Source organism: Manihot esculenta, chromosome 18 (assembly GCF_001659605.2).
Source record: "Manihot esculenta cultivar AM560-2 chromosome 18, M.esculenta_v8, whole genome shotgun sequence".
Taxonomy (NCBI): domain Eukaryota; kingdom Viridiplantae; phylum Streptophyta; class Magnoliopsida; order Malpighiales; family Euphorbiaceae; genus Manihot; species Manihot esculenta.
In genome coordinates, this window is record NC_035178.2 from 6,792,365 (window position 1) to 6,814,735 (window position 22,371).

The window sequence follows — 22,371 nt, forward strand, 5'->3', positions numbered from 1 at the left end:
TATGGGATTAAACAGGTTTTCAGGTTGCATGTTAGGCTTGCTACGGGTCCCGGCGGCCTTAAGCCGACCCGGATCCTAGCGCCGGTAGCGGTCCGATTTTCGGGTCGTTACAGTCATGATCGGAGGCAGGGTTGCCAAGAGTTCTCAGACTTCAAACCTTGCAACTAAGGGCAGGGCTGCTAAGCGCGCTCAGACCTCAGAACTGCAAAGGCAACTCCTTCCCCTCCTATTGATAAAGGGAAAAAGGCAGTAGAGCACTTGTCATCTGCCCCAAACAATGAGCTATTGAACGCCGTCGAGGTGACAGCTGAGTTTACTCATGCTTCTGTGGTCGAAATGTTGCACGAGAAGATATTTGAGGGGGTCTCAAATGCTTCTGATCCTCGCTTTCTAGCCCTTGTCAGCCATCTGACCGACTCTACCAAATAGCAGGCGATCTTTAGTTTGCAATCCCAAAAAGATCTTGGGAACAGTCTGAGGGAGATGCTTCTCATGGTAAGCTATCTGTCCTCGTTGAGGGTATTTTTGATCTTCTGACTTTCTTTACTTTTTTGCTCCTTCTGACTTTGTTAATTTTATTTTTTGCTTTTCTGTAGAAGGCTTTGGGTGTGTTCATGGAAATCGATGCCCGAGACCAGTCCCTACAGAGCTCAATGGATCAACACATTTCTAAGGCGTGCCAAGAGGAGAATCTAGTTGCCACCGGTGAAGCTCGTGGACACATCATCGAGTTCCAGGGACAAATTGAGGACCTCACCAAGCAGCCGAGGGAGATGAGGAAAGAGGTCGCCATCGCTTCCCAATGGGCTTCTGAGGCAGAGTCTCAGCGAGATGAAGCCCTTGTGCAATTGTTCGCTTTGGAGGAGACCTGCCACCAGTGTGATGAGGCCTTGGCTCATACTGTTGTCCTCCAACAGGAGCTCAATAAATACATCGAGGACCTGAGGGGCATGACTTCGATGGCAGAGGAGTCCCGACTTTAGCAACAACAACTTCGCCAAGACATCTCCGCCCTGGAAGAGAGGTGTACTTCATTGTGAGGGATGCCCGAGCTGTAAAGGACAGGGTCTAGCAAGCCTGTGAGGAGCGGTTGTAGGAGTATAAGAACTCTGCAAAATTGAAGGAGAAAATTCAGCAGGCTTGTGAAGCGCGATTGGAGGAATATAAGGCCTCAATAGAGCTAAAGGAGAGAATATATAAAGAGGCCTTTCGTATGTTCACTTTAGGCTTCAACCAGGGCCTTAAAGCAGCTCGAGATGCCCCCTCCTCTCTATTGGCAGACCTGTGAGTCCCCAAACTTAATTCTTATGGCAAGGAGGTCTGCTACGGAGAGGATGACAACCCTTTTCTCAAGAACCCTCCTCCTTTGCCCTCTAGACTGTAGGGGGCAATTCTATAAATAATAATCATGTTAACGACCTAGTCAGTTTTGCTCCCCCTTCTCCTACTACTTCTATAACCCATTCCAATGGCTAATTGAATTAATAAAATTTAAAGTTTTTCTATTATTTTCCATCTTCTTGCTTTCATTTTTCTTGTTTATTTAAATTTATTTGTATTCTCATACTTAAACTGTTTTTATGTATATTGCCCGTGAATTGTACTGGGCTGGTTACTCGTTGAAATATTGCTTGTAAAGCGTCTAACTTATTGTGTTTTGTACTTTGTTTATCGAATATTTTAGTGTTTCATGCTTTCTGTTCCTCTAGAGCCTTTAGCTCACCAGGCTTTTGTTTGTTCTTATCTCTGGCTTTTATACAGCTCTTTGCCTTGGTTCTTATTGTTCTAAAATTGTACTTTCTACTTGCTCATATTTTGATATTCGCGGGTCCATTTCTAGGGTCAATATCATGCCTTGGTTTTATTTTGATTTGGACCGAGCTATCTTTTGAGGTCAGTGCTATGCCTTGGCTTTAACTTTCTTCTAGCTTTAGAGGTGTCAAGCCCCCCTTTTCCGAGGATGGGATTATGCCTTAAGTTTATTTCCCTTTAGATTTTAGGGGTACCAAGCTCTTTTTTGAGGTCGGCATCAAAACTTAGCTTTATTTTTATGTAGGCCGAGCTTTTTGGTGAGGTCGGCATCAAGCCTTAGCTTTGTTTATCAGTGAGCCGAGCTCTTTTGGTGAGGTTGGCATCAAGCCTTGGCTTTATTTTTTTGTGAGTCGAGCTCTTTGACGAGGTTGGCATCAATCCTTAGTTTTGTTTTCCTTTTTCTTTAGGCTTTACAGATGTCGAGGTCCTTTCTTAAGGTCGTATCGCGCCCTCTAGTTTGTTTCTTTTAGCTTGTAGCTTTGCCAACATAGGCCTTTAACATGGCCTTCATCTCCTCAACTGATTTTGTGGTGTCGGTGATTTTATTTTCGAGATCGGTCACCCACCTCATTGAGGTCTTCGTCTCCTCAACTGGTTTTGTTGTATCGACAATCTTATTTTCGAGACCAGTCACCTACCTTATTGAGGTTTTCATCTCCTCAATCGGTTTTGTGGTGCCGGCAGTCTTATTTCCGAGGCTAATCACCCACCTCATTGAGGTCTTAATCTCCTTCACCAGTTTTGTCGTGCTGGCAGTCTTATTTTCGAGATCAATCGCCCACCTCATTAAGGTCTTTATCTCCTTAATCCGTTTTGCAGTGTCGGCAGTCTTACCTCATTGAGGTCTTCATCTTCTCAACTGGTTTTATGGTGCCGGTGATCTTATTTTTGAGACCGGCCACACATCTCATTGAGGTCTTCGTCACCTCAACAAGTTTTGTGATGTCAGCGGTCTTATTTCCAAGATTGGTCACCTATCTCATTGAGATCTTCGTCTCCTCAACAGGTTTTGTGGTGTCGGCGGTCTTATTTCTGAGACCGGTCACCTACCTCATTGAGGTCTTCGTCTTCTCAACCGGTTTTGTGGTGCCAATAGTCTTATTTTTGAGACTGGTCATCCACCTCATTGAGGTCTTCGTCTCCTTAATCAATTTTGTGGTGTCAGTGGTCTTATTTTCGAAACCGGTAACTTACCTCATTAAAGTCTTTATTTTCTCAATCGATTTTGTGGTGCCGACGGTCTTATTTCTGAGACCCGTCACCTACCTCATTGAGGTCTTCATCTCCTCAATTGATTTTGTGGTGCCGACAGTCTTATTTTCAAGACCAGTCGCCTATCTCATTGAGGGCTCATCATTTGATCATAAGTGTTTGGGGTATAAGAGATAATTTTATTTATATTTTCGATACAACAGTTACATTGTATATCTCTATGGAAAATACCTTTTAAAGTGCTGGATGTTCCAAGCTTAAGGTTTTGAGTTTCTCTGCAAGTCTTCGATTTTGTATACTCTCAGTTTGATGACTTTGGAGATTCTGAATGGTCCTTTCCAAGTTGGTGCTAATTTTCCAACAGCAGCCCTCTTTCCCCTGGCTTATAATCTTCTCAAGGCTAGGTCCCTAACCTTCAAGTTCCTCTCACGAACTTTCTGGTTGTAATACTGAGCTGCCTTCTGCTGGTAGGCATTTGCTCGTACATGTGCTTCATCTCTGATCTCGTCTAGGGCACCCAAGTTTCTTCTTAATTTCTCACCATTGTTGCTTTCATTATTGAATTGGACCAGGTAAGTAGAAATCTGTAGCTCTAGAGGGACTATAGCTTTTGTCCCAAACACTAGCGCGAACGGTGTCTCCCCTGTTGATGTTCGAGGTGTGATCCGAAATGCCCATAAAATGCTATGTAGCTCGGCTGTCCAATTCTTTTTAGCACCATCTAATTGTTTTCTCAGACCTTGTAGGATAGCTCGGTTTGTCACCTTGATTTGGCCATTCATCTGCGGATGAACTACTGAGAAAAATTTGTGCCATATGCCCATGTTCCTTGTGAAATCTCGAAAAGAGTTGCTGTCAAACTGCTTTTTATTATCTGATATGAGCGTCCTGGGTATCCCAAACCGGCATATGATGTTGCTCCACACAAAATCTATTCAGGCTATGATGGTGGGTATGGCTTCTGCTTCGAGCCACTTGGAGAAGTACTCTATAGCCACTATTACAAATCTCTTCTGCCCTACAGTCTTAGAGAATGGCCCCCGAATGTCTATCCCCCACTGTGAGAACGGCCACGGACTTAATATATCTGATTGTGGCATAGTCGGGCTGTTGATGGCATTGGCAAACCTTTGGCAAATATCACATTTTTTCACAAATTTTCCAGCTTCTTTCTTTACTGTAGGCCAATAGTATCCCTGCCAGAAAGTTTTGTTCGCTGAAGTAGTCGCTCCCTTATGAACTCTACAGACCCCCTGGTGTATCTCCTAGATTACCCTGGATGCCTCTTCTGGTCCTACACATCTCAATCATGGACTGGACTTCCCCCTCCGATATAGGATTCCTCTTACTGCTTGATAATTGGCAGCCTTAGCTATAATTTTTTGAGCTTCTGCTCTATCTTCAGGCAATTTCCCAATCTCGAGGTATTCTAGGTATGGGATTATCCAGTTTCGTTCTTCATCAACTTGCATGACGGAGGCTGACTTCTCGAAGGTAGGGACATTGATTTGTTGCACATACACTTCATCCAAGTGCTGCTCTAGCTCTTCCACAAACAATTTGCTGAGAAAGTTTGCCTCTTCATTCTCTTCTCAAGGTATTTTTTGGCACTTGACAATGATTCCTTGCTCACCTAGCTCGGCTTCCAGGGCTTGTACTTTAGCCAAGTACATTTGCATAATGAGACCTTTGATTGGTACACTCTTGTTATTTGGTTCACTACTAGCTGCAAATCGTTGTTTTTTTTTAGGTTGATCGCCCTCACTCCTGAGGCTATTTGCATTCTGTTTAGAAGAGTTTCGTAGTTTGCTATATTGTTAGACACCAGAAACCTAAAGCGTAGGACATAACATACTTTGAAATCATCAAGCCCTTTCAAAAGAATTCTCGCCCCACTACCCATGACGCTCGATGCCCCATCTACGAACAAATTCCACATGAACTCATACTATTGTTGACTCCCCTCTCTTTCTCCTACTAGATTCGGTCGCGCATCATCTTGTTCTTTCTCAATCGTGCTGAAGGAGTATTCGGCTATGAAGTCGGCCAAGGCTTGAGTTTTGATGGCTGTCCGAGGTTGATAAATGAGACAGTATGGACTGATTTCCACTAACCATGCCAACATTCGTCCTAAAGTTTCAAGCCTGTGTAAGATCTTTTTCACAGGTTGATCAGTCATCACTATTTTCTAATGGTCTTCTAGATACACCCTGAATTTCCTTACTGCCAATAATAAAGTAAATATTGATTTCTCTATGTTCATATATCTGATCCCGATGTCTTTAAGTACCTTGCTGACATAGAAGATGGATTTCTGAACCCCTGCCTCTTCTCTTACTAGTATGGCACTCATTACCTGTTCTGATGCAACCAAGTAGATCAACATCTCTTCTCCTGCTAAGGAACTGCTAAGCACATATGGAGAACTGAGATATTCTTTAAGGCTTTTGTACCTCCAAGAGATTAATAACATAACCGTAAATAGTAAGACTCTAATTTTTATTTTTGATTATATTAACATGATTTTTTATGATAAATATAATAAAATTTATTATAATAAATTATTAATAAAATATTTAAAAAAATAAAAAATTAAGAAATATAAAGTTGTTGTAATTTTTATTGGAACTAATATTAAATAGAAAAAGTTAAAGTTATGATTTTTTTTACATTAAACCACAGAGAGACGAAGATGAATAAATTTAAAAATTTTGAGTTGAATTATATTAATTTTTTAAATTTTAAATTAAATTATAAAATAATTAAAAATTTTAAATTTTTTATATATAATATTTATTTACGTGATATATGAATATAATAAAATAATTCACATTATAAAAACTATACTTTCCTCTATTTAAATTTTAATCTTGTATATAATTATAATAAAATTTATAATTTTTCATGCAAATAGACTTGTTACTTAATTACTAAAATTCCTTAAAAGCTAATGAATTTTATTGTTTCAATACATATTAATAATGTTATTATTATTATTGAAAAATTAATAAATAAATATATTTTTTGGATCGATAGAATCATATAATATAAAATAAATAAATATTAAATTTATTTTAAATATTGATCTTATGTTAAATTTTTAATAACACATAATTATTACAAATTCACGAAAATATATTTTTGTAATTATAAAAACACTTACAACGGATCTTATAAAAGCGAGCAGCCTACCTTAATAGCCGGAAGCATGGAAAACGAGCTAAGCCGATCGGAGTCAACAGCTTTGACAAATCTGACTAAACTGTCATTACGCAATTAATGAAAGGATAAAACGTCAGAAGCATGAACGGATTGCGAAATAACGGAACGGGACGCCTTCGAGGGAAAAAAAAAACAGAACGGGACGCCACTTGCCTGGTCTAATCTAAATTCAGCATTCGATCGGTTCGATTCAAAATGGAACTGAATCAAATAAATTGAAAATTGAAATTTTAGTATTTATAAAAATCGAATCAAATTGATTTTGATCAAAAATCGAATCGAATTGATCTGATTCGATTCGATTTCATCGGTTTTAATTTTTAATAATTTTTTTTTATTTTTTACACTTTATTTTTAATATTTTAAATTTTAATTAAAATATTTTAATTTTAATATAATTTAATTTTTCTATATTATTGAAAAAATATATTATTATCACTAATCGGTTCGGTTCGATTTTTTTAATTTTTTTTTAATTAAAACTGAACCGAACCGAAATAACTGAAATTTTTGAAATTAAAAATCAAATCGAATCGAAATGTATAAAAAACCAAATTAAATTTTTAAATTGATTCGATTCGATCGATTTTTTCAATTTAAATCGAATACTGCTCACCTCTAATCGTAGCAGAATAAAATTATAAAATTACTTCTATAAAAATGAATATGGAGTTAAATTGAATTTATGTATTGGCCACGGGATTATATCAGATTATGCAAATTATATTACTTCCATCTATAAAATTATTTTTTATTTTTCTATAAATTAAGAAAAATAACAAATATAGCTAAATTTCATTTTATCTTTTTAATACACATTTTACTTCTAATATTATTCAAAGATAAATGATTCTCTTCATCCTATAAAATTATGAAATATATTCTCTTCTAATATTTTAAATTATTTATTAATATTAATAAAATTTAATATTTTAAAATAAATATAATTAAAAAATTATTTTTTTAATATAGTGAAAATAAAGTGTACAAAAGTAACCGAATACATAATATGTATGCTATAACGGTTTACAGCCCGTCATAAAGTGCGTTTCCTCGGGCTCCGTTAATACCCCACCTCACGGCCCACGACGCTTCCTACGCTTTATAATTATCCTTCTTGGACCGTTATACCCTCCACGTATTACGGTTGACCGCTGCTTTTTAAGGGCATTAAGATATTTTGGGCTCGCATCCCCACTTTTACATGTGATGATCCCTTTGAAGTGGCAAATTAATTCTCTCCATGTGAATTTTTAATCTTTTTTTTTTTACTCATTTATTAAATTCACAATTTTTTTTTTACCAAAATCAATTTCTTTGATGATGGAAGGGTCAAGGCCATTATAAGAAGGGATGCGAGAATCTCTGACTCAGCTCTCAAGGCATTTCATGGTTAAAAAAGAATCTTGTCTAGTATATATCCTAACTCAATTACAAGCAAGCTCGGACAAGCAAACTCTACAAGAGAAGAGGCCAAAGCTGATCCATGGAGAAGAAAGTTCAATATAGTCCATTTCATGAAGCTTGATTTGCACAAAAAGGTTAACCAAAAAACATATTTACAACCTCACTTGACAATATGGAAAGAAATTCATGCGTCCAATCAAAGATGGAGCCATCTGTTGTGCGGACAAGTAGAGTAAAGCAAACAACAAACTTAAAAAAATAAAAATCAAACACGGATAAAATTTCTCTATTTCAAAATAAAAAAAAACTTATAGAAGATTCACAATATCAATCAAGTGTGATCGTGATGTGAATTAAATATATCAATCTTAAATGTTTAGAGATAAATTTATTTTTACCTTCTCGTAAATTAAAAATATAATTAAATTAATCAATTTTATTGTATTTTTAAAGGTGTCCGAATGATCTATATAAAGAGAGAAAGGCTAAAAACTCGCACTCCGAGACTTAACCTGGTGGAAAGTGCATCCTGATAGACTTGAGAGGTCTAAGGTTCGACTCCCCCAACCCCCTATTTCAAAAAAAGAAAGGATAAAAACTCATTAAAGCATTACTAATATAAGATCTTAAATCTGATTGGTACTTAGGATAAGTGAGAAGAAAGTAAAAATAATTATCACCTTCGATTATCTATGATATTACATAAGACTCGATCAAAATAGGCAGTAAGCTATTACAAGGTCACGTGGTAAGAATCTGATAATCTTTATATATGGTCTCATCAGCAGATCTCCTTCACGCCTATGATTACGAGATTTTTAACTAATTAGCCAATAAAATTTTCTTATAAACGAACCGGCTATATCATCGTCGGATTATCGAAAAATAATGAATTTATCTCTATTTTCTTATAGTATAAAAGCAAACGATCATAAAGGCAAATGTACGCTGTCCTCTCATATAAATACTTTCAAATTTTTCATTCACCACTTTCACTTGAGCGTTAGAATAGCTACCGTGAGCACTCACTGCTTCATTTTTTATGTATTGCAGATTTAGCCAATTACAGCCGCTTATCATTTTGATTTCAATTAATATTTTGAATAGATTTAAATTTAATTAATCGGTAGTATTAAAATATGAAATAATTTAGATAAATATATTTAAATATTAAAATAATTTAATAAAAATAATATTATTAATATTAAAATAAATTATTTGAAATAATATAATTATATTTAAAAATTAATAAATAACATGGTTTATTTTTTTACAAAAACATAATAAAATTTAATATTTAATTAATATAATAATTAAATTTTAAATATTATTTTAACAATGATCATAATTTCCACCAAAATTTTTATTATAACTTTTAATTTAAAAAAGTAGTAATTCTATTATCATAATTCTATTAGTATTATTAATTCATAAAACTCATATGTTAAAAATTTTTCTATTATTGAATTTATTTAATTTAATTATTATTAATATTTCGTTACGATAATACAAAATATTTTTTATATAAAAATAATGATTACTTATTATAATAAAAAATAATTAATTTTATTAATTATTAAATTAAATGTATTATAATATATTATATAACTAAATAATAAATATAATAGAGGAAGATAACATGCAATACACGATGAAAAAAGTTAGTGTGTGCACTTTTTTTTTTTAAATTGGGGATTGGAGGAGTAGAACTTTAGACCTCTCAAAATTACAATGATGCACTTTTCACCAGACTAAATCTCGGAGTGCAGTGTGTGCACTTTTAAAAAAAAAAAAAAAACTAAATAGTCTAATTAATCTACAAAAGTCAAGTGAGATTATAATATTATATTTTTGGTATACGATATTTTAGATTAGTAATTTTAATACAATTTTTATCCAACGCGCTTGCTTGCTTATTTTCTTGAAATCTGCTTTTTATTAGGAAGGTACCAAAATTAAGAAAAATAATGGAATAAAAATTTTAATAATTTAATTTGATTAGGTCCTCACTTTAATGGATTTTTAGTGCTTTACCATTTTAATTTTATTTTTTTTCAACTTTTAATTAAAAAAATCCCACAAATAGGTTGCAACATTTCTAACTTCCTCAAAAGCAAAGCAATATGAAAAGGTAATTTACACACCAATTTAGGAATTTTAACCGTAGATTACATAAATTTTATTTTATAGTAAAAAATACTTTCAACTTTTGTTTAGATAATATAAAAAGATAAAATATGGATTTCTATATTAGTCCTCGGTTAAAAATACTCTCATTTTCAATATTTCATATTTTAAATAAAAATTATTTGATTGATTTTTTAAAAAAATTGAAAATAAAATAAATATTATCCATGAGTGAGAAAATATGTATATTTTTAATTTAATAAGTATAACAGCCATAAAATTAATAAAAAATTTGTTATATTATATAAAAATTGAAAGAGTTGTATATTATAAATTAGTTGTAATATTTTATTATTACAACTTTTAAGTTGATGCAGCGGATGTGTAAATTACCTAAAATGAAAGCGAAGGTGTCTAAGTTTTGGGCATTTGAATGGAAATAACATGAGGAGCTTAAATGTATGTAGAAAGATCAGTGGACCTCCATCCCTTTACTGACACTGCTGGTATCAGTAGGAAAGTATTGTTAGGGAGACATGAAGGTGATGGGACCACTGTCTACATTTTCAATATTCAATTTTTGGACCCTTTGTTAGATGTGACTCGTAATTGCTTTTGTCCTCATTCATCCTCTACATCCACCCACGATTCATTCCTATCACACTGCTCCTCATTGTGGACCTCCCCTTCCTTAGGGCATTCTTTTGCCGACTTAATTTGTTAGATTATGGCTTCTCTGGCTGCTAGCTGTAGCAGAGGTTCACAAGCATAACCTCATTTTCCATGAGAGTTTGCACAGAAAACCTGACTTTATGCCAGTTTTCATTGTCGGGTAATGCCGACCTTACGTAGTGGGTTAGGTGCTTTTGGGCCGAAAGAGATTTGTTGCACTCTCTTCCCTTTTTGAAATCTCTGGGATACCTTTCATTTTCACTGCTTCTTGTTGATTCACTAATTTGGTGAGTTTTGAAAGATTTTGAAACCTTCAAAACCTTATCTCCCTCCTTCCAAAGAAAGTCTATATTTTAAAATCTCCTTCGAAATCCATTATTTCAATTACTTGGTTCATTAAAATTATATGCTATATGACCAGACCAAGGGTAAAAGGCTGGAAATGGTTCAATAAATGCCTGGATATTGAATGGCCTGGATGCCAAGTCCCTCTGTGTTATGTAAGCCACAAATAAGGTCATTTGAGCTTTCTGATGGGCCTTAAATTTGGTCTCTAAACAGGACTAATCTGTTGCAATGGGATTATGGCACCTAGTCTTTATTTGACAATACTATTTGTTTTACTAATTATTAACTTTTTAGTAGCAAATAGTTATTTTTATGACAATAGCAGATTTTTCAGATTTTTCATAATTCACCCCTTTATTTCTAAATATCGGTGTTTTGACTAAATCAATATTCCAAATAATACATTAAAAGATGGTCATTGTTGCCAAACAGATCTTGATGATCCTCTTCAAAATCGTCAAGAACAAGACTGAATACATTTAAATCAGTTGTCATACCAAGCTCAGTTAGCCAAAGACCATGAAGCCTCTCGCTTATGTAGACCTGATCACAGGCTAGTTGGGCATAATCCGCAACTTTTAAACTAGGCTGCCTGACAAAAATCTTACAAATCCTAATGCTAACCCTCAAATCTACTCATATAAAGCTCAGAGTAGAGTAAAAGAAAGAGCAAGTCGACAATGGGAGCTTCCATTATTAACTAAAACCTTAAAAGTCTACCGCCTGTAGATTGGTTCCACATGAAATTCACAAAATGTATGGTATCAGTTATACAGTATAATGCCCAAGAGGGCTCTCTCACCATCCTCCCATTTATATAAAAAAAAAAAAGTAAAGCAGAAACACATTTAGATAAACCAGAAAAATAAAAAGAGTCATCCAGCCTGTTGCTTTCTTTACTCGGTTGCTCCTACCCTATCACGGGGGATCAAGCGGAGTTCGGAGCCATGTTTAAGGAAGACATTGCCTGAACCAATCACAATCATGCCAAGTAAAAAATCTAAAATAGCATTTGATATGATAAACTGCCGAATAATAAAAAACTACAGTAGACTTGCGTTAAATATTTCCAAAGCTTTGGAGCTACACATTCACACAGCTAAAGGATGCAGTGTTTTTAATTTTCTATATTATATTATTGAGCCCAAAATTGCAATAACCACACTGATGTACCAGTGAATGCATTCTGTCGCAATGATAATTTACCCAAGAAATTAGAAGACTTTGTCTAACCAGGAGCAAAAGGACATAATACTGGAGTAGCAAAAGAGGCAAAAATATCAGAGGAAAACGCTATCCATCGAGGCATCATCCATTTTCCCATTAAAACCTTAAGCTATTTCCCCAATTCCACAGTTTTCCAATAAACCTACTACTATGAACAGTTATTCAGATTCAAGGAGAAGATTTTATGAAACCAGAACAGTTAATTATTTTGACTAGCTGTTCACATCATAACATATATCATCACCTCACTTCTAGGGTGGAGAAATTTAGATCATACATACAGTGAGCAAACCAAGTGCTTCAACAAAACCCATATAAAAAGATTGGTCTGAAGAATGCATTAGCATACCTGCGCTTTGTTGAGGATTGATTCCTACCCCATCTGGATGTCAACAGAACAGTTTGATGTAAGTAACAGAAAGTACTATAGGATGAGTTAGACAAAACATGTAGAATTTGACTAAACTATGCCATATCCTATAGGCTAGTTAAAGCAAGAGGAGATAGGGAAATTTTTAAGCTAATAAAGCTCAAATCAAGAATGCAATTTAAGCGGGATTAGTATGATTAATTCATTTATGACACCAAAAACTTTTTTTATTTTCTTTGTAAATTTTATTTCTGCAATCTCTTCTGATCCAGCAGGGTTAATCAGTTGTCATCCCAATGCCAAACATAAGGATCCAAGGCAGATCACTGAGTCGAAAATATAATTAAAAACTAGAATTTACGAAAGATAAAAAGAAAAACTAATACAGGACTAATTAATTGCTTGAAGAAAATTAGCATTTTTATTCCCCAAATCAGATCACTAACAAAAAAAAAAGTAATAATCGAGAATCCTGAGAATGAAGAATTCCGGCGGGAAGGGGGGGGGGATCAACTAAAATCAATGTGAAACCCTAGAATAGCAAATACCGTTAGTAATGATAGCGCTGGTTTGGGGAGGGACTTTAAATTCCTCGGCTGCAAATTTCAGGACAGCCGTGAAAGGGGCTGCCTCCGGTACGCTAAACCTGAAATCCAAAAAAAAACAATTAGAGATAACAGAAGATAACTCTAATCGGAGAGGGGGAAACAAAGAACACGAAGACAGAAACAATAAAATTAGGAACTAAAATCGAAAGAATTATACTTACACCTTGAAAGGAAGTTTGGGATCGGAGGTAAGTGTCACTTTGAAGGAGACCTTCCCTCCTCCACCAGTACCGGCACCGGCGCTCGCCATATAGAATTTTTCACTTCCCCTACTCGCAGACGATTGTTTAGTGCCTGGTGCCTGGTGGCTTGTATATGCACGCTATCGCGTACTTTACGATCTTTTCTCTTTTTTGGGCTAAACACGTGTTTAAGGTTTGGTCAATTTTTTCCCTTCTGTCGGAAGTCCAATGGACTGGCCCAAGAGCCCAGTTCAGAAGTAATAATCTTTTTCGCCACCCCAAATTATCATTTCATTTGCGCTATAAATAAATCAAGTTAGCGAGATTTCGAGTAGGATTAAAAGTTTGAGTTAACTTGATTTGTTGTTTTGAAATGAAGACGACTCAAGTATAATTTTAAATCAAACTCAATCTTATTTACGTTTACCTCATCAAAGAATGCAAAGTCATTTATTTAATAAGTTTATAAACAGGTAATTTTAAATTTATTGTCTTAAATTTAAAATTTGGTATGATATAAATCTAGATATTATAGATTCAAAAAAAAAAATCGATTGACTGGATTTATTTTTTAAACAAATTAAGTTTGAATTAAACTTTATAACCAAAAAAACGTTAGATTTAAAAAAAATTATAACAGGTTAAATTTAAATGATTTAAAATTCAACTTACCTAACCCCAACAAAATTTTGAATACTTTCTCTGTTATTTCGGTAGGAATCCAAAGGAAAAAATAAAATAAAGTTGCAGTCGATTAAAAGAGAAGCATTCAGCATATTATAATTATTTGAATCTCTAGGGGCCAAAGTAATCAAGTTTACGAAGCACTTGAATAAGTAGATTAACGGCATAAAGCACATCAGGATTTGCCATCTCTTGTTTGTCTCTCTCTCTGTAGGTAGAAGATTGAAAATGGAACTAAAACATTTCATTTTTAGGCAAAAAAAATTGGTGGCGAAGGATAAGTGTTGAGAGGAGGGAGGTTTAAATCAAAACCAGCCCATTAGCTTCATGCAGAATTAAAGCTACACGAATCTTTTCCTAATTCTTTCCAGTAGAGAACTCCACACCATTGCTTTCTTTTATTTATAAATTAAATCGAATTAATTTATTAAAATTTTTAATAAAAATTAAAAAGTCAACTGAATTGAAAATAAAATAAATTTAAATCAAAATTTTAAATTGATTCGACTCGGTGTTATTTCGATTTAAACCATGCTGAAATTCAATCTGAACTAAAAATTCAAAAATCTTACCTTTTTTTTTCTTGATTACAGGAGGATAGAAGCAATGAAGAAGCACCAAACTAACAAAGACAAGAATGAGCAGAGACGCAACCAAAGGTCAAGACAGCCAACTACCAGGAGGGGAGCGTGAAGGAGCTTCACTTCTGGATGAATGGGCTAAAAGAATGAGATGAGAAGGGGGAGACTAGTTCAAGATGAGAGAGAGCTGAGAGGTGAAAACTAACTGATTATTAACGATATATAGAGAATAAGATGAAGATTGAGGAGAAGAGTGTTAAGGAGCAAGTATTTGGGCTGTGATGGCGAGAACTTGGTGGTGACAAAGCCAACTTGGTGGCTGAGGGACTTATTGGTGAGGAATAGGGCATGATGAGTGGGTGGAGAAATGCAATAGTAGAAGCTTATAAAGCTATTGAAGTTGGGGGAATGTGGGAAAGGGATTAGGGATTTTTTACTTATCCCCAGTCTGATTTTGTGCTATATATACATATATTACTCGATTCAGTTTTTGCAGTTTCCTTTAAAAAACCGACCCAAGCTGAAATAAAACAATATTAGAATATGAAATTGCACTAAATTGTTTATACTAAAATCACACTGATTGAATTAAATTGGCTCAGTTCAATTTGATTTTTTTTTTCATAATCAAAATTTACACCCATATAGAGGAGGGGAAGGAGGAGAAGATGAATCAATGGAAAACTATAACAAATTGGCAAAATAAAAAAAATTAAAACAAAAAAAGTTGATAACAAGGTATTGCGTCTACGTTAATGGTGAGGAGGCACGGGAGCGAGGACTGTAGGTGATGAGTAGGGAAAGTGAAGTTTTAAATACATACGCGAGGGTGAAATGATTTAGATCAACACAAAGTACAACCTTTAAAGTTGTCCATGCTCAATGAGTTCATCATATCAAATAAAAGAAACACTATCGGTACTTAGCAAGACGGTAGCTCGGCTCCATCAATATGTAATTAACCATGGGCTTAAAACATGATATTGGGGTTAGGAGTTGAACTATTTTTTAATACTCTGTAATTTTTCTCTTAAGATGAGAGTTTCTTGAGCAATTCCTTTCTTCTGCTGCTAAAGTCGGAGACCTACGATCAATCTCTGCCTATGAATGTAGGTTTTCCCTCCTCCATCCCTAGATGGCATGTATATATTTGTTCTTTTGGCAGATCTAGTGGTTTTATTGAGGGGTCTTTTAAGATTTGCTTTTCTTTGACTCTTTTCGTTGTTTTGTTGGCAGATTTAAGTTTTTATGGAAGTATTGTTGTTTGATCCACCAGTTTGTGTTGTTTTTCTCTTGGTTGTTCCTTTATTGTTGTTGCATGCAGATGGAGGTGAAGAGTTGTCTTTACTTCTGGTCCAGGCCGACGGTTGTTGCAGAACAGTAGCTCGCAGATCTTTGACTCGTAAAGCGTGATTGAGATGCCGATGATCGTGCCCTTCTCACCGTTGTCAATGTCTGTTTCTCAATCGTTAAGCCTTCCTTCTCTGGTTTGTTGCTATGCTTCCTTTGGATGTTGAATCTGAATGGTTGGGATCCCTTTGCTCCTCTCAGTACGCTCTCAGATTTACTTCTATTTGTTGGCTCTTGGTGCTTTAGTTTCCTTTCCTTAACCTTTTCGGCTTAGGAGCTTGTCTCACCACCGAAAGTGGCTAAAGGGTGATTGGCATGATCTGAGTTGGGGAGAGTTTTGGAGCTATGAGGATCATGACCTTTCAAGATTTCCTTTCGAGTCAAATCGGGATATGTTTCTAAGTCTCGTAGGGTTGAGCTTCATTTGTATTTCCTTTTTATTTTTTTGGACCCTAAAAGCTTGTATATCGAACTATCTTTGTAAAGATTAAACCTTTTAAATCGACCAATAAATTATATCTCTTGATAAAAAAAAATCTGCGTAATTAATATGAATATTTTTCTTTTCCCGGTTCGATTCAAACCCCCTTGACTCACTGTTGTCCACAACTCATTTCAGCTAGTATAAAACACTGGTGAAAAAATCGAGATTTCAGTTCCTTATCTATCAACTCAATCAACTAGAATTTTAACCTAAAAATAAATTAATCCTTTATGATGACCGATCCCGATGGTAATTCAAATAAATAACGAATGAATCAAACTCGAACCCACCCAACAACTTTGCCACATCTTTGTACACCCTTTAATAAAAAAAGAAAAATTACTTCTTAGTCTTTGTACACCCTTTAATAAAAAAGGAAAAATTACTTCTTAGTCTCTGAAATTTAACGTAATTAACATTTTTATCCCTCTATTTTGGCGACCCAACACTTAAGTCCCTCACTTTCTCTTCTGTTCAAATTCGTAGTCCTTCCGTCCATTTGAATCGTTTGGTCAAAGAATCAAAAGTGAGAGGTGATAATTTTTTCCAGAAATACTCACTTTCTCTTCCATCCAAATTTGTAGTCCTTCCATCCATTTAAACCATTTGGTCAAAGAATTAAAAGTGAGAGGTGATAATTTTTTCCAGAAATACCATTCTCTTAATGTGAAATTAAAAAGAAGAAGAAAAGGCATTTGGGTTTGAATTTAATGAGGGTTAATTTTGTCAATTCACGTGTCCCAAATGACTATTTTGGACGGAAGAACTATGAATTTGGATAGAAAATAAAGTGAGGGACTTAAGTGTTGAGTCGCCAAAATAGAGGGATAAAAGTGTTAATTACGTTAAACTTCAGGGACTAAAAAGTAAGTTTTCCAATAAAAAATCATAACAACTATTGATGTACAATCTTTAGATTTTTCTTTCCCACGAACCCAGTTGCAATCCTCACTGAGATCTCAATAATCTAAAAATTAATTAGATACCTAAATCATAAAAACCTCGAACTAAGCATTAACTAAATATACAAGACCCAAGGTGCAAAAAAAGGACATCCAAGGTTCATCAGATCCTAATATTTAAAGTCCATGCCTTTTCCCACGCAGAGCAAATTCTGGCTCTTTTGAGGCAAAAGCAAATACCAAAGAAGAAACAAAATCCTCCTTCTCTCACATTCTTTAAGCATATTTTGTCTTTAACATTCACGTTTATCCCAATAAATTAAAGCTATCTAAATTTACCATCTCACAGATTAAAGAAACAACAGAACCTTGGGAACACTACACTTGCCTTTACACCAAGCCAATTCTTAAGTAACTATTTGACTGACAAGAAAAGAATGATAAGCGTTCTGAAACTTTATTTTGCAACGGACCATATTCTGCCATGCTGGAGCTAAACTGGACCACCTAATCTGGAAACCCTTGATCATATTATCAATATCAATGACCCTTACCAGTTTCTTCATTAATTTATAAAACAAATTCGAAATTCATTTCCCTTTACACTATTATTTGACAAAGATAGGAAAGATTTTAAAAATCAACTCTTAGATTTTCCAAGGACTTCAGCTCCACTTGGCAACGGTCCTTGTAGAGGATCATTGCAGCAAAACCTTAAGCATAATGGTAGAAGTACAGTAAAAGATCCATGAAATGAGCAAGAGGGCATCCACACTAGAATTATAATAAGAACTCCATAAGTTAGGAGAAGAAAGACATACTTCACAATTAGAATCACTTTACTGAAGATAAAGGTAATAGGAAACGTAAGACTTATTAATCTTCAATACCTTCCACTTGTTATTTCATACATCAAAAAACAATGAAAAAGAAAATTAATATATATCGAGATAACTTGTCATTGCACCAATTAAATTAAAAACAGCCACCAATCATGAATATAAATTTTGACACTTTGTAAATCACATCCTTCATTTCTCATTAGAGCTCCTAAGGCTTGATAAGAAGACAGATGAATTAAGTCAATCTAAAGCCAGACAATGAAGAGAGCCAATTGACTGTAAGTGATGGACTTGGAGATTGTCCTCATGGTCTCTTGGTGAGAGATTACCATGACAATAAATGAAAACTATGGTCAAACTGAAACTAGAGACAGGCAACCCTTGCTCTCATGTTCTCTTGGTCAGAGATTACCTTGAGAATCCATGAAAACTATTAAGGAGCACTCTGACCAAATCACAAGGGAAAAAAAAAAAAGAAAAGGAGAAGTTTCTAAAGTCTATTCCAAACCATCAAGTACACATTTGTACTGGAATAACAAACATGGTTTCCAGAAGTATGTGAAAGCACAAGCTTCTATATGCTTGCTCCTGATGGCAGATAATTTAGATTTTTATGTTGGCAAAAGTGCCAAAATGTTGGATATTCCTACAGGATTGGCAGCCTTAACAATCTTTAGGAATTTGTAAAACGTATCAGAAGCCACATTCAACAACATTCAAACTGCATAACATAATTCTCTGTTTGGGTCATTATGGTTCAAAACTGGTAAAGAATCTGAAGAAGCCAACCTCCTACATTCATCCCCATTGTCCATTGGTCTAAATGAGCTTATGCCCTTCTTTTTCACATAATCGCATTCCATCCATTTGCTGTATTCTTCATTCTCTTTCAGTAATTGGTGATATAATTTTGTTTTGTTATAAATCAATGACATGGACCATAAAATGCACATCTATCATGGATCACAAAAGGACCAGATAAGATCACACACTGAAAAGCCACCAAGTAGTGGATGATCAAGACTCAAGGGGATTCCAATCTTAACCCATCAAATATTGGCCTTTCATATGATTCCAAACTCCGGATAAGATTATGAAAACATTAGCCATACAATTGAAAAAAATAATAACAGCCACTTGCGACATGCCCAGCCCCGTAAAGTAATGACCTGGTTGATATCCTTCCATAGAAAAACATTAACTTCATTTATGTGCATATTTGTAAACGTTAAAAAGACATCCACACTTTATTAATGTAATCAGATAAACATTGCAAAGAACAAGATATTCTATCCACACAAAATAAAAGGGGGACAAAACCTAGAAATCCAACTCAACTAGCTATCATTTTCAATAAAGTAGCGAACTAACTTCTTGATGTATCTATATTTTAAACCTATGTTTCTCAGCTTAAAACAAAATCTTATCAATTCAACCCTAATGTTTAAGCAGACGATCAATGGCTGTTTGCTATAGAGTTTAACAACAGAAAAGAAAAACCAAGCAGCAAGCCATCTTGAATATGATAAACACGTCGCATGATTGAAAAAGGAAAAAAAAAAAAAAAGACAAAATCACTAATTTCATATAGGTAAATGGAATCATTTTCATCATGTTAAACAAATAACTGAGGGGACCAAAAAAAAAAGGAAAGGTAAATCTATATCTTAAGCAAACAATTACCAACATTACCAAATTTTTCCCAAGAAAAAAACCCAATGAGGAAGAAACAGAGAGGCAATGGCTACAGAAATGGCTTCTGCTCCGTCCCCTCTGCTAATTCAATCACTTGAAAAACAATCACCAAACCTCGAAAATGCAACAATCCACAAAGAATTAATTAACGGAGCACCATCATTAAGAGAAACACCCACATTGTTTCAGTTTTGATCAGTATTGGGGCAATCTCTTGCAAAATGCCCTTCCTCGCCACAACTGTAACATGCCCCGCCTCCTCCACCGGAGTATCCGCCGTCGTATCTCCTACTTCCTCCACCGCCGCCACCGGTTTGATAACAATCTCTCGCTAAATGACCATATCTCCCACAATTATAACACGCGCCACTGCTGCCGCCAGTGCCATATCCTCCACCGGAATTATATCCAGAACCACCGCCTGACCGGCCACCCCTGCTACCTCTCCCATATCCAGCATCGCCTCGACCACTTCCATATCCTCCACCGCCTCCTCTGCCCCTCCCGCCATAGAATCCTCTCCCACTACCGCCGAAGCGGCCGCCACGCGGGGCCCGTCGAGATCTGGAGACACCAACTACATCGACAGCCTTGGTGCGGCCGTCCTCTCCGAAATCGATAGTGAACTCGACGGGCTGGCCCTCGGAAAGTGTCCTAAATCCATCGGATTGAATAGAGGTCTGGTGAACAAATAGATCCTCGCCGCCGTCGTCGGACGCAATGAAGCCGAAACCTTTCTGCGCACTAAACCACTTGACGGAACCAGTGGATCTCTTACCTTCCGCCATGGAATCTTCTAGCAAAATCTAGAAGTTTCTGAAGGCTGAGTGAGGCCGGATTGGGTTGAGTAGCGTTTGCGTGACAGAGTTTTGGGGGGGTTTTAAAGTCTGTTTGAGTTGGTTAGGGCGGGACCAGATGTGTGGAGATCGGACGGTGTCAACTGTTTTCGATTGCTATCCCACGGTTAAAAAGCAATTGCTGGCTTATCCGTAAATTGTTTGACTTTGACCGATCAGTTGTAAATTTTTTTTTCTTTTATTCAAATTCCAAATTTCCGTTTAGTCCCTTAATATCCATACATATTTCTCCGCTATGAGGTTGTTAACGATGGTTTTGAACTCGAGCTGTGGATATCTCTTCATTCTGGAGATTTTATACGGCACACATCAACGTTTCAGGAGAAATCTAAAATATATATATATGCATAAACTCTATCTAGATTCTCAAGATAAAGAAAAATCTCTTGTTTTTATTTTTTATTTAGAGGAGTTAGTCCTCTCTCTGCACTTTACTACCCTTTTAAGATGAAAACCTCACTTTCTCTTCGCCCATGACATGGATTCACCATCTCTTGGTGGAGAGTATACATATTTCCTTTCTTTTTCTTTTTTTTTGTTTTTTCCATTTTGCAGTTTGTATGATTCTAGTAGATGAAATAGGGAATGAACTATAATTTTAATACAATGCATTTTAGAACGGCATTATAAAATGTGTATATATTCACGTGACTTTTAATAAAAATAAATAAGAAAGAGTCGATCACACCTCTCGGTACTAATGAATAACTATTATTTTTTATATTGGCTATTCAAATTTTAACTTTTTATAACTTCGACTCACCTTAACTAAATTATATTTTTATAATATATTTAGTTATCCTATATTTTTTATTCCAATCACATTTTTATTCATTAAAACATTATTTAATAATGAATTTATTATTTTTTATTATGTGTTTTTGACTATTTTTTTATTGTTAATAGTCAGATTTCATTATTTCTATGGACATAGCTTGCCCTTTGCTTCTAAATTGACAAATTTGATTGTGTGAAATTTTTTAATCGTATATGAAAGAACTTATTTAAATTGAGTCTATATAGATATATAATGTAAATGTATAAATTTTATCGTGAATTTAATTTAGATTTTTTTTATTTTTATAATCGAATCTTTTATTATGGAGTGGATCTGATACTTGTTGGATTCTAAAGGTTGTCTTGCAACTGATTTTCAATGCCAAATAGGCAGTGGGGAAATACTTCAGTTTTTATGCTAGGTTTTCGATTATAATGAATTATGGGCCTTAGATTGGCATTATGCATTTAGACCTTTAGTAGATTTCCCTAAGTTAAAACTTATATTATTGATTATAATGGGATTAATCAGAGTTTAATTATTTGGAATTAATTTAAACCATTTGATTTTCAGCATACTCAAAATTTTAATTTAATATTTAATTTATCTTATCCAATTATTGGAAATTTAGTTTTTATTATAAAACAATTCAACTCAAATCATTTCTCTATATTTTTCAATAATGTTTTTCCTAACATTATTTCCTAATAAAATTTATCATCTTATCTTCTACCATATATATATAACTTTTATATAGCCCTTTGGATTTTTTTTTCATAAGGTAGTTTAAATTTAAAATTAAATTGGCTCCTTTAAATTGTGAATGATAAAAAGAAAAATAAATCCACATAAAAGTAAAAATATAAAACAATGAAATAAAAAAAAAAAAGTTTTATTACAGAATAATAAGAAAAGGTTGTCGTGGGCCGGGGAGGGGGAGAGGGTTCACAATTCAGGGATCGAGTTTCGGTTTATGAACTTCCCAAATAAATAGGCTATTTTGAACTAAGG

General features: G+C 34.7%; 2 protein-coding genes and 1 long non-coding RNA gene across 3 annotated transcripts; 1 reads left to right on the forward strand and 2 right to left on the reverse strand.

Annotated features, from left to right (window-relative positions):
- Window positions 1-11,474: 11,474 nt before the first annotated feature.
- On the reverse strand, window positions 11,475-13,341 carry LOC110607016 (ubiquitin-fold modifier 1). Its single transcript, XM_021746061.2, has 4 exons — window positions 13,167-13,341; window positions 12,946-13,043; window positions 12,377-12,409; window positions 11,475-11,767 (listed from the first exon to the last, which is right to left on the reverse strand). The coding sequence occupies exons 1-4, from the start codon at window positions 13,253-13,255 to the stop codon at window positions 11,697-11,699; spliced, it is 291 nt and encodes a 96-aa protein (XP_021601753.1). The 5' UTR covers window positions 13,256-13,341; the 3' UTR covers window positions 11,475-11,696.
- Window positions 13,342-14,638: 1,297 nt separating this feature from the next.
- On the forward strand, window positions 14,639-16,357 carry LOC110607017. Its single transcript, XR_002486597.2, has 2 exons — window positions 14,639-15,561; window positions 15,777-16,357. It is a non-coding gene; the product is annotated as an uncharacterized LOC110607017 (long non-coding RNA).
- A 3,238-nt stretch (window positions 16,358-19,595) lies between these two features.
- Window positions 19,596-20,596, reverse strand: LOC110605951 (glycine-rich protein 2). The gene has a single exon (XM_021744644.2). The coding sequence runs from the start codon at window positions 20,511-20,513 to the stop codon at window positions 19,911-19,913; it is 603 nt and encodes a 200-aa protein (XP_021600336.1). The 5' UTR covers window positions 20,514-20,596; the 3' UTR covers window positions 19,596-19,910.
- Window positions 20,597-22,371: the final 1,775 nt, after the last annotated feature.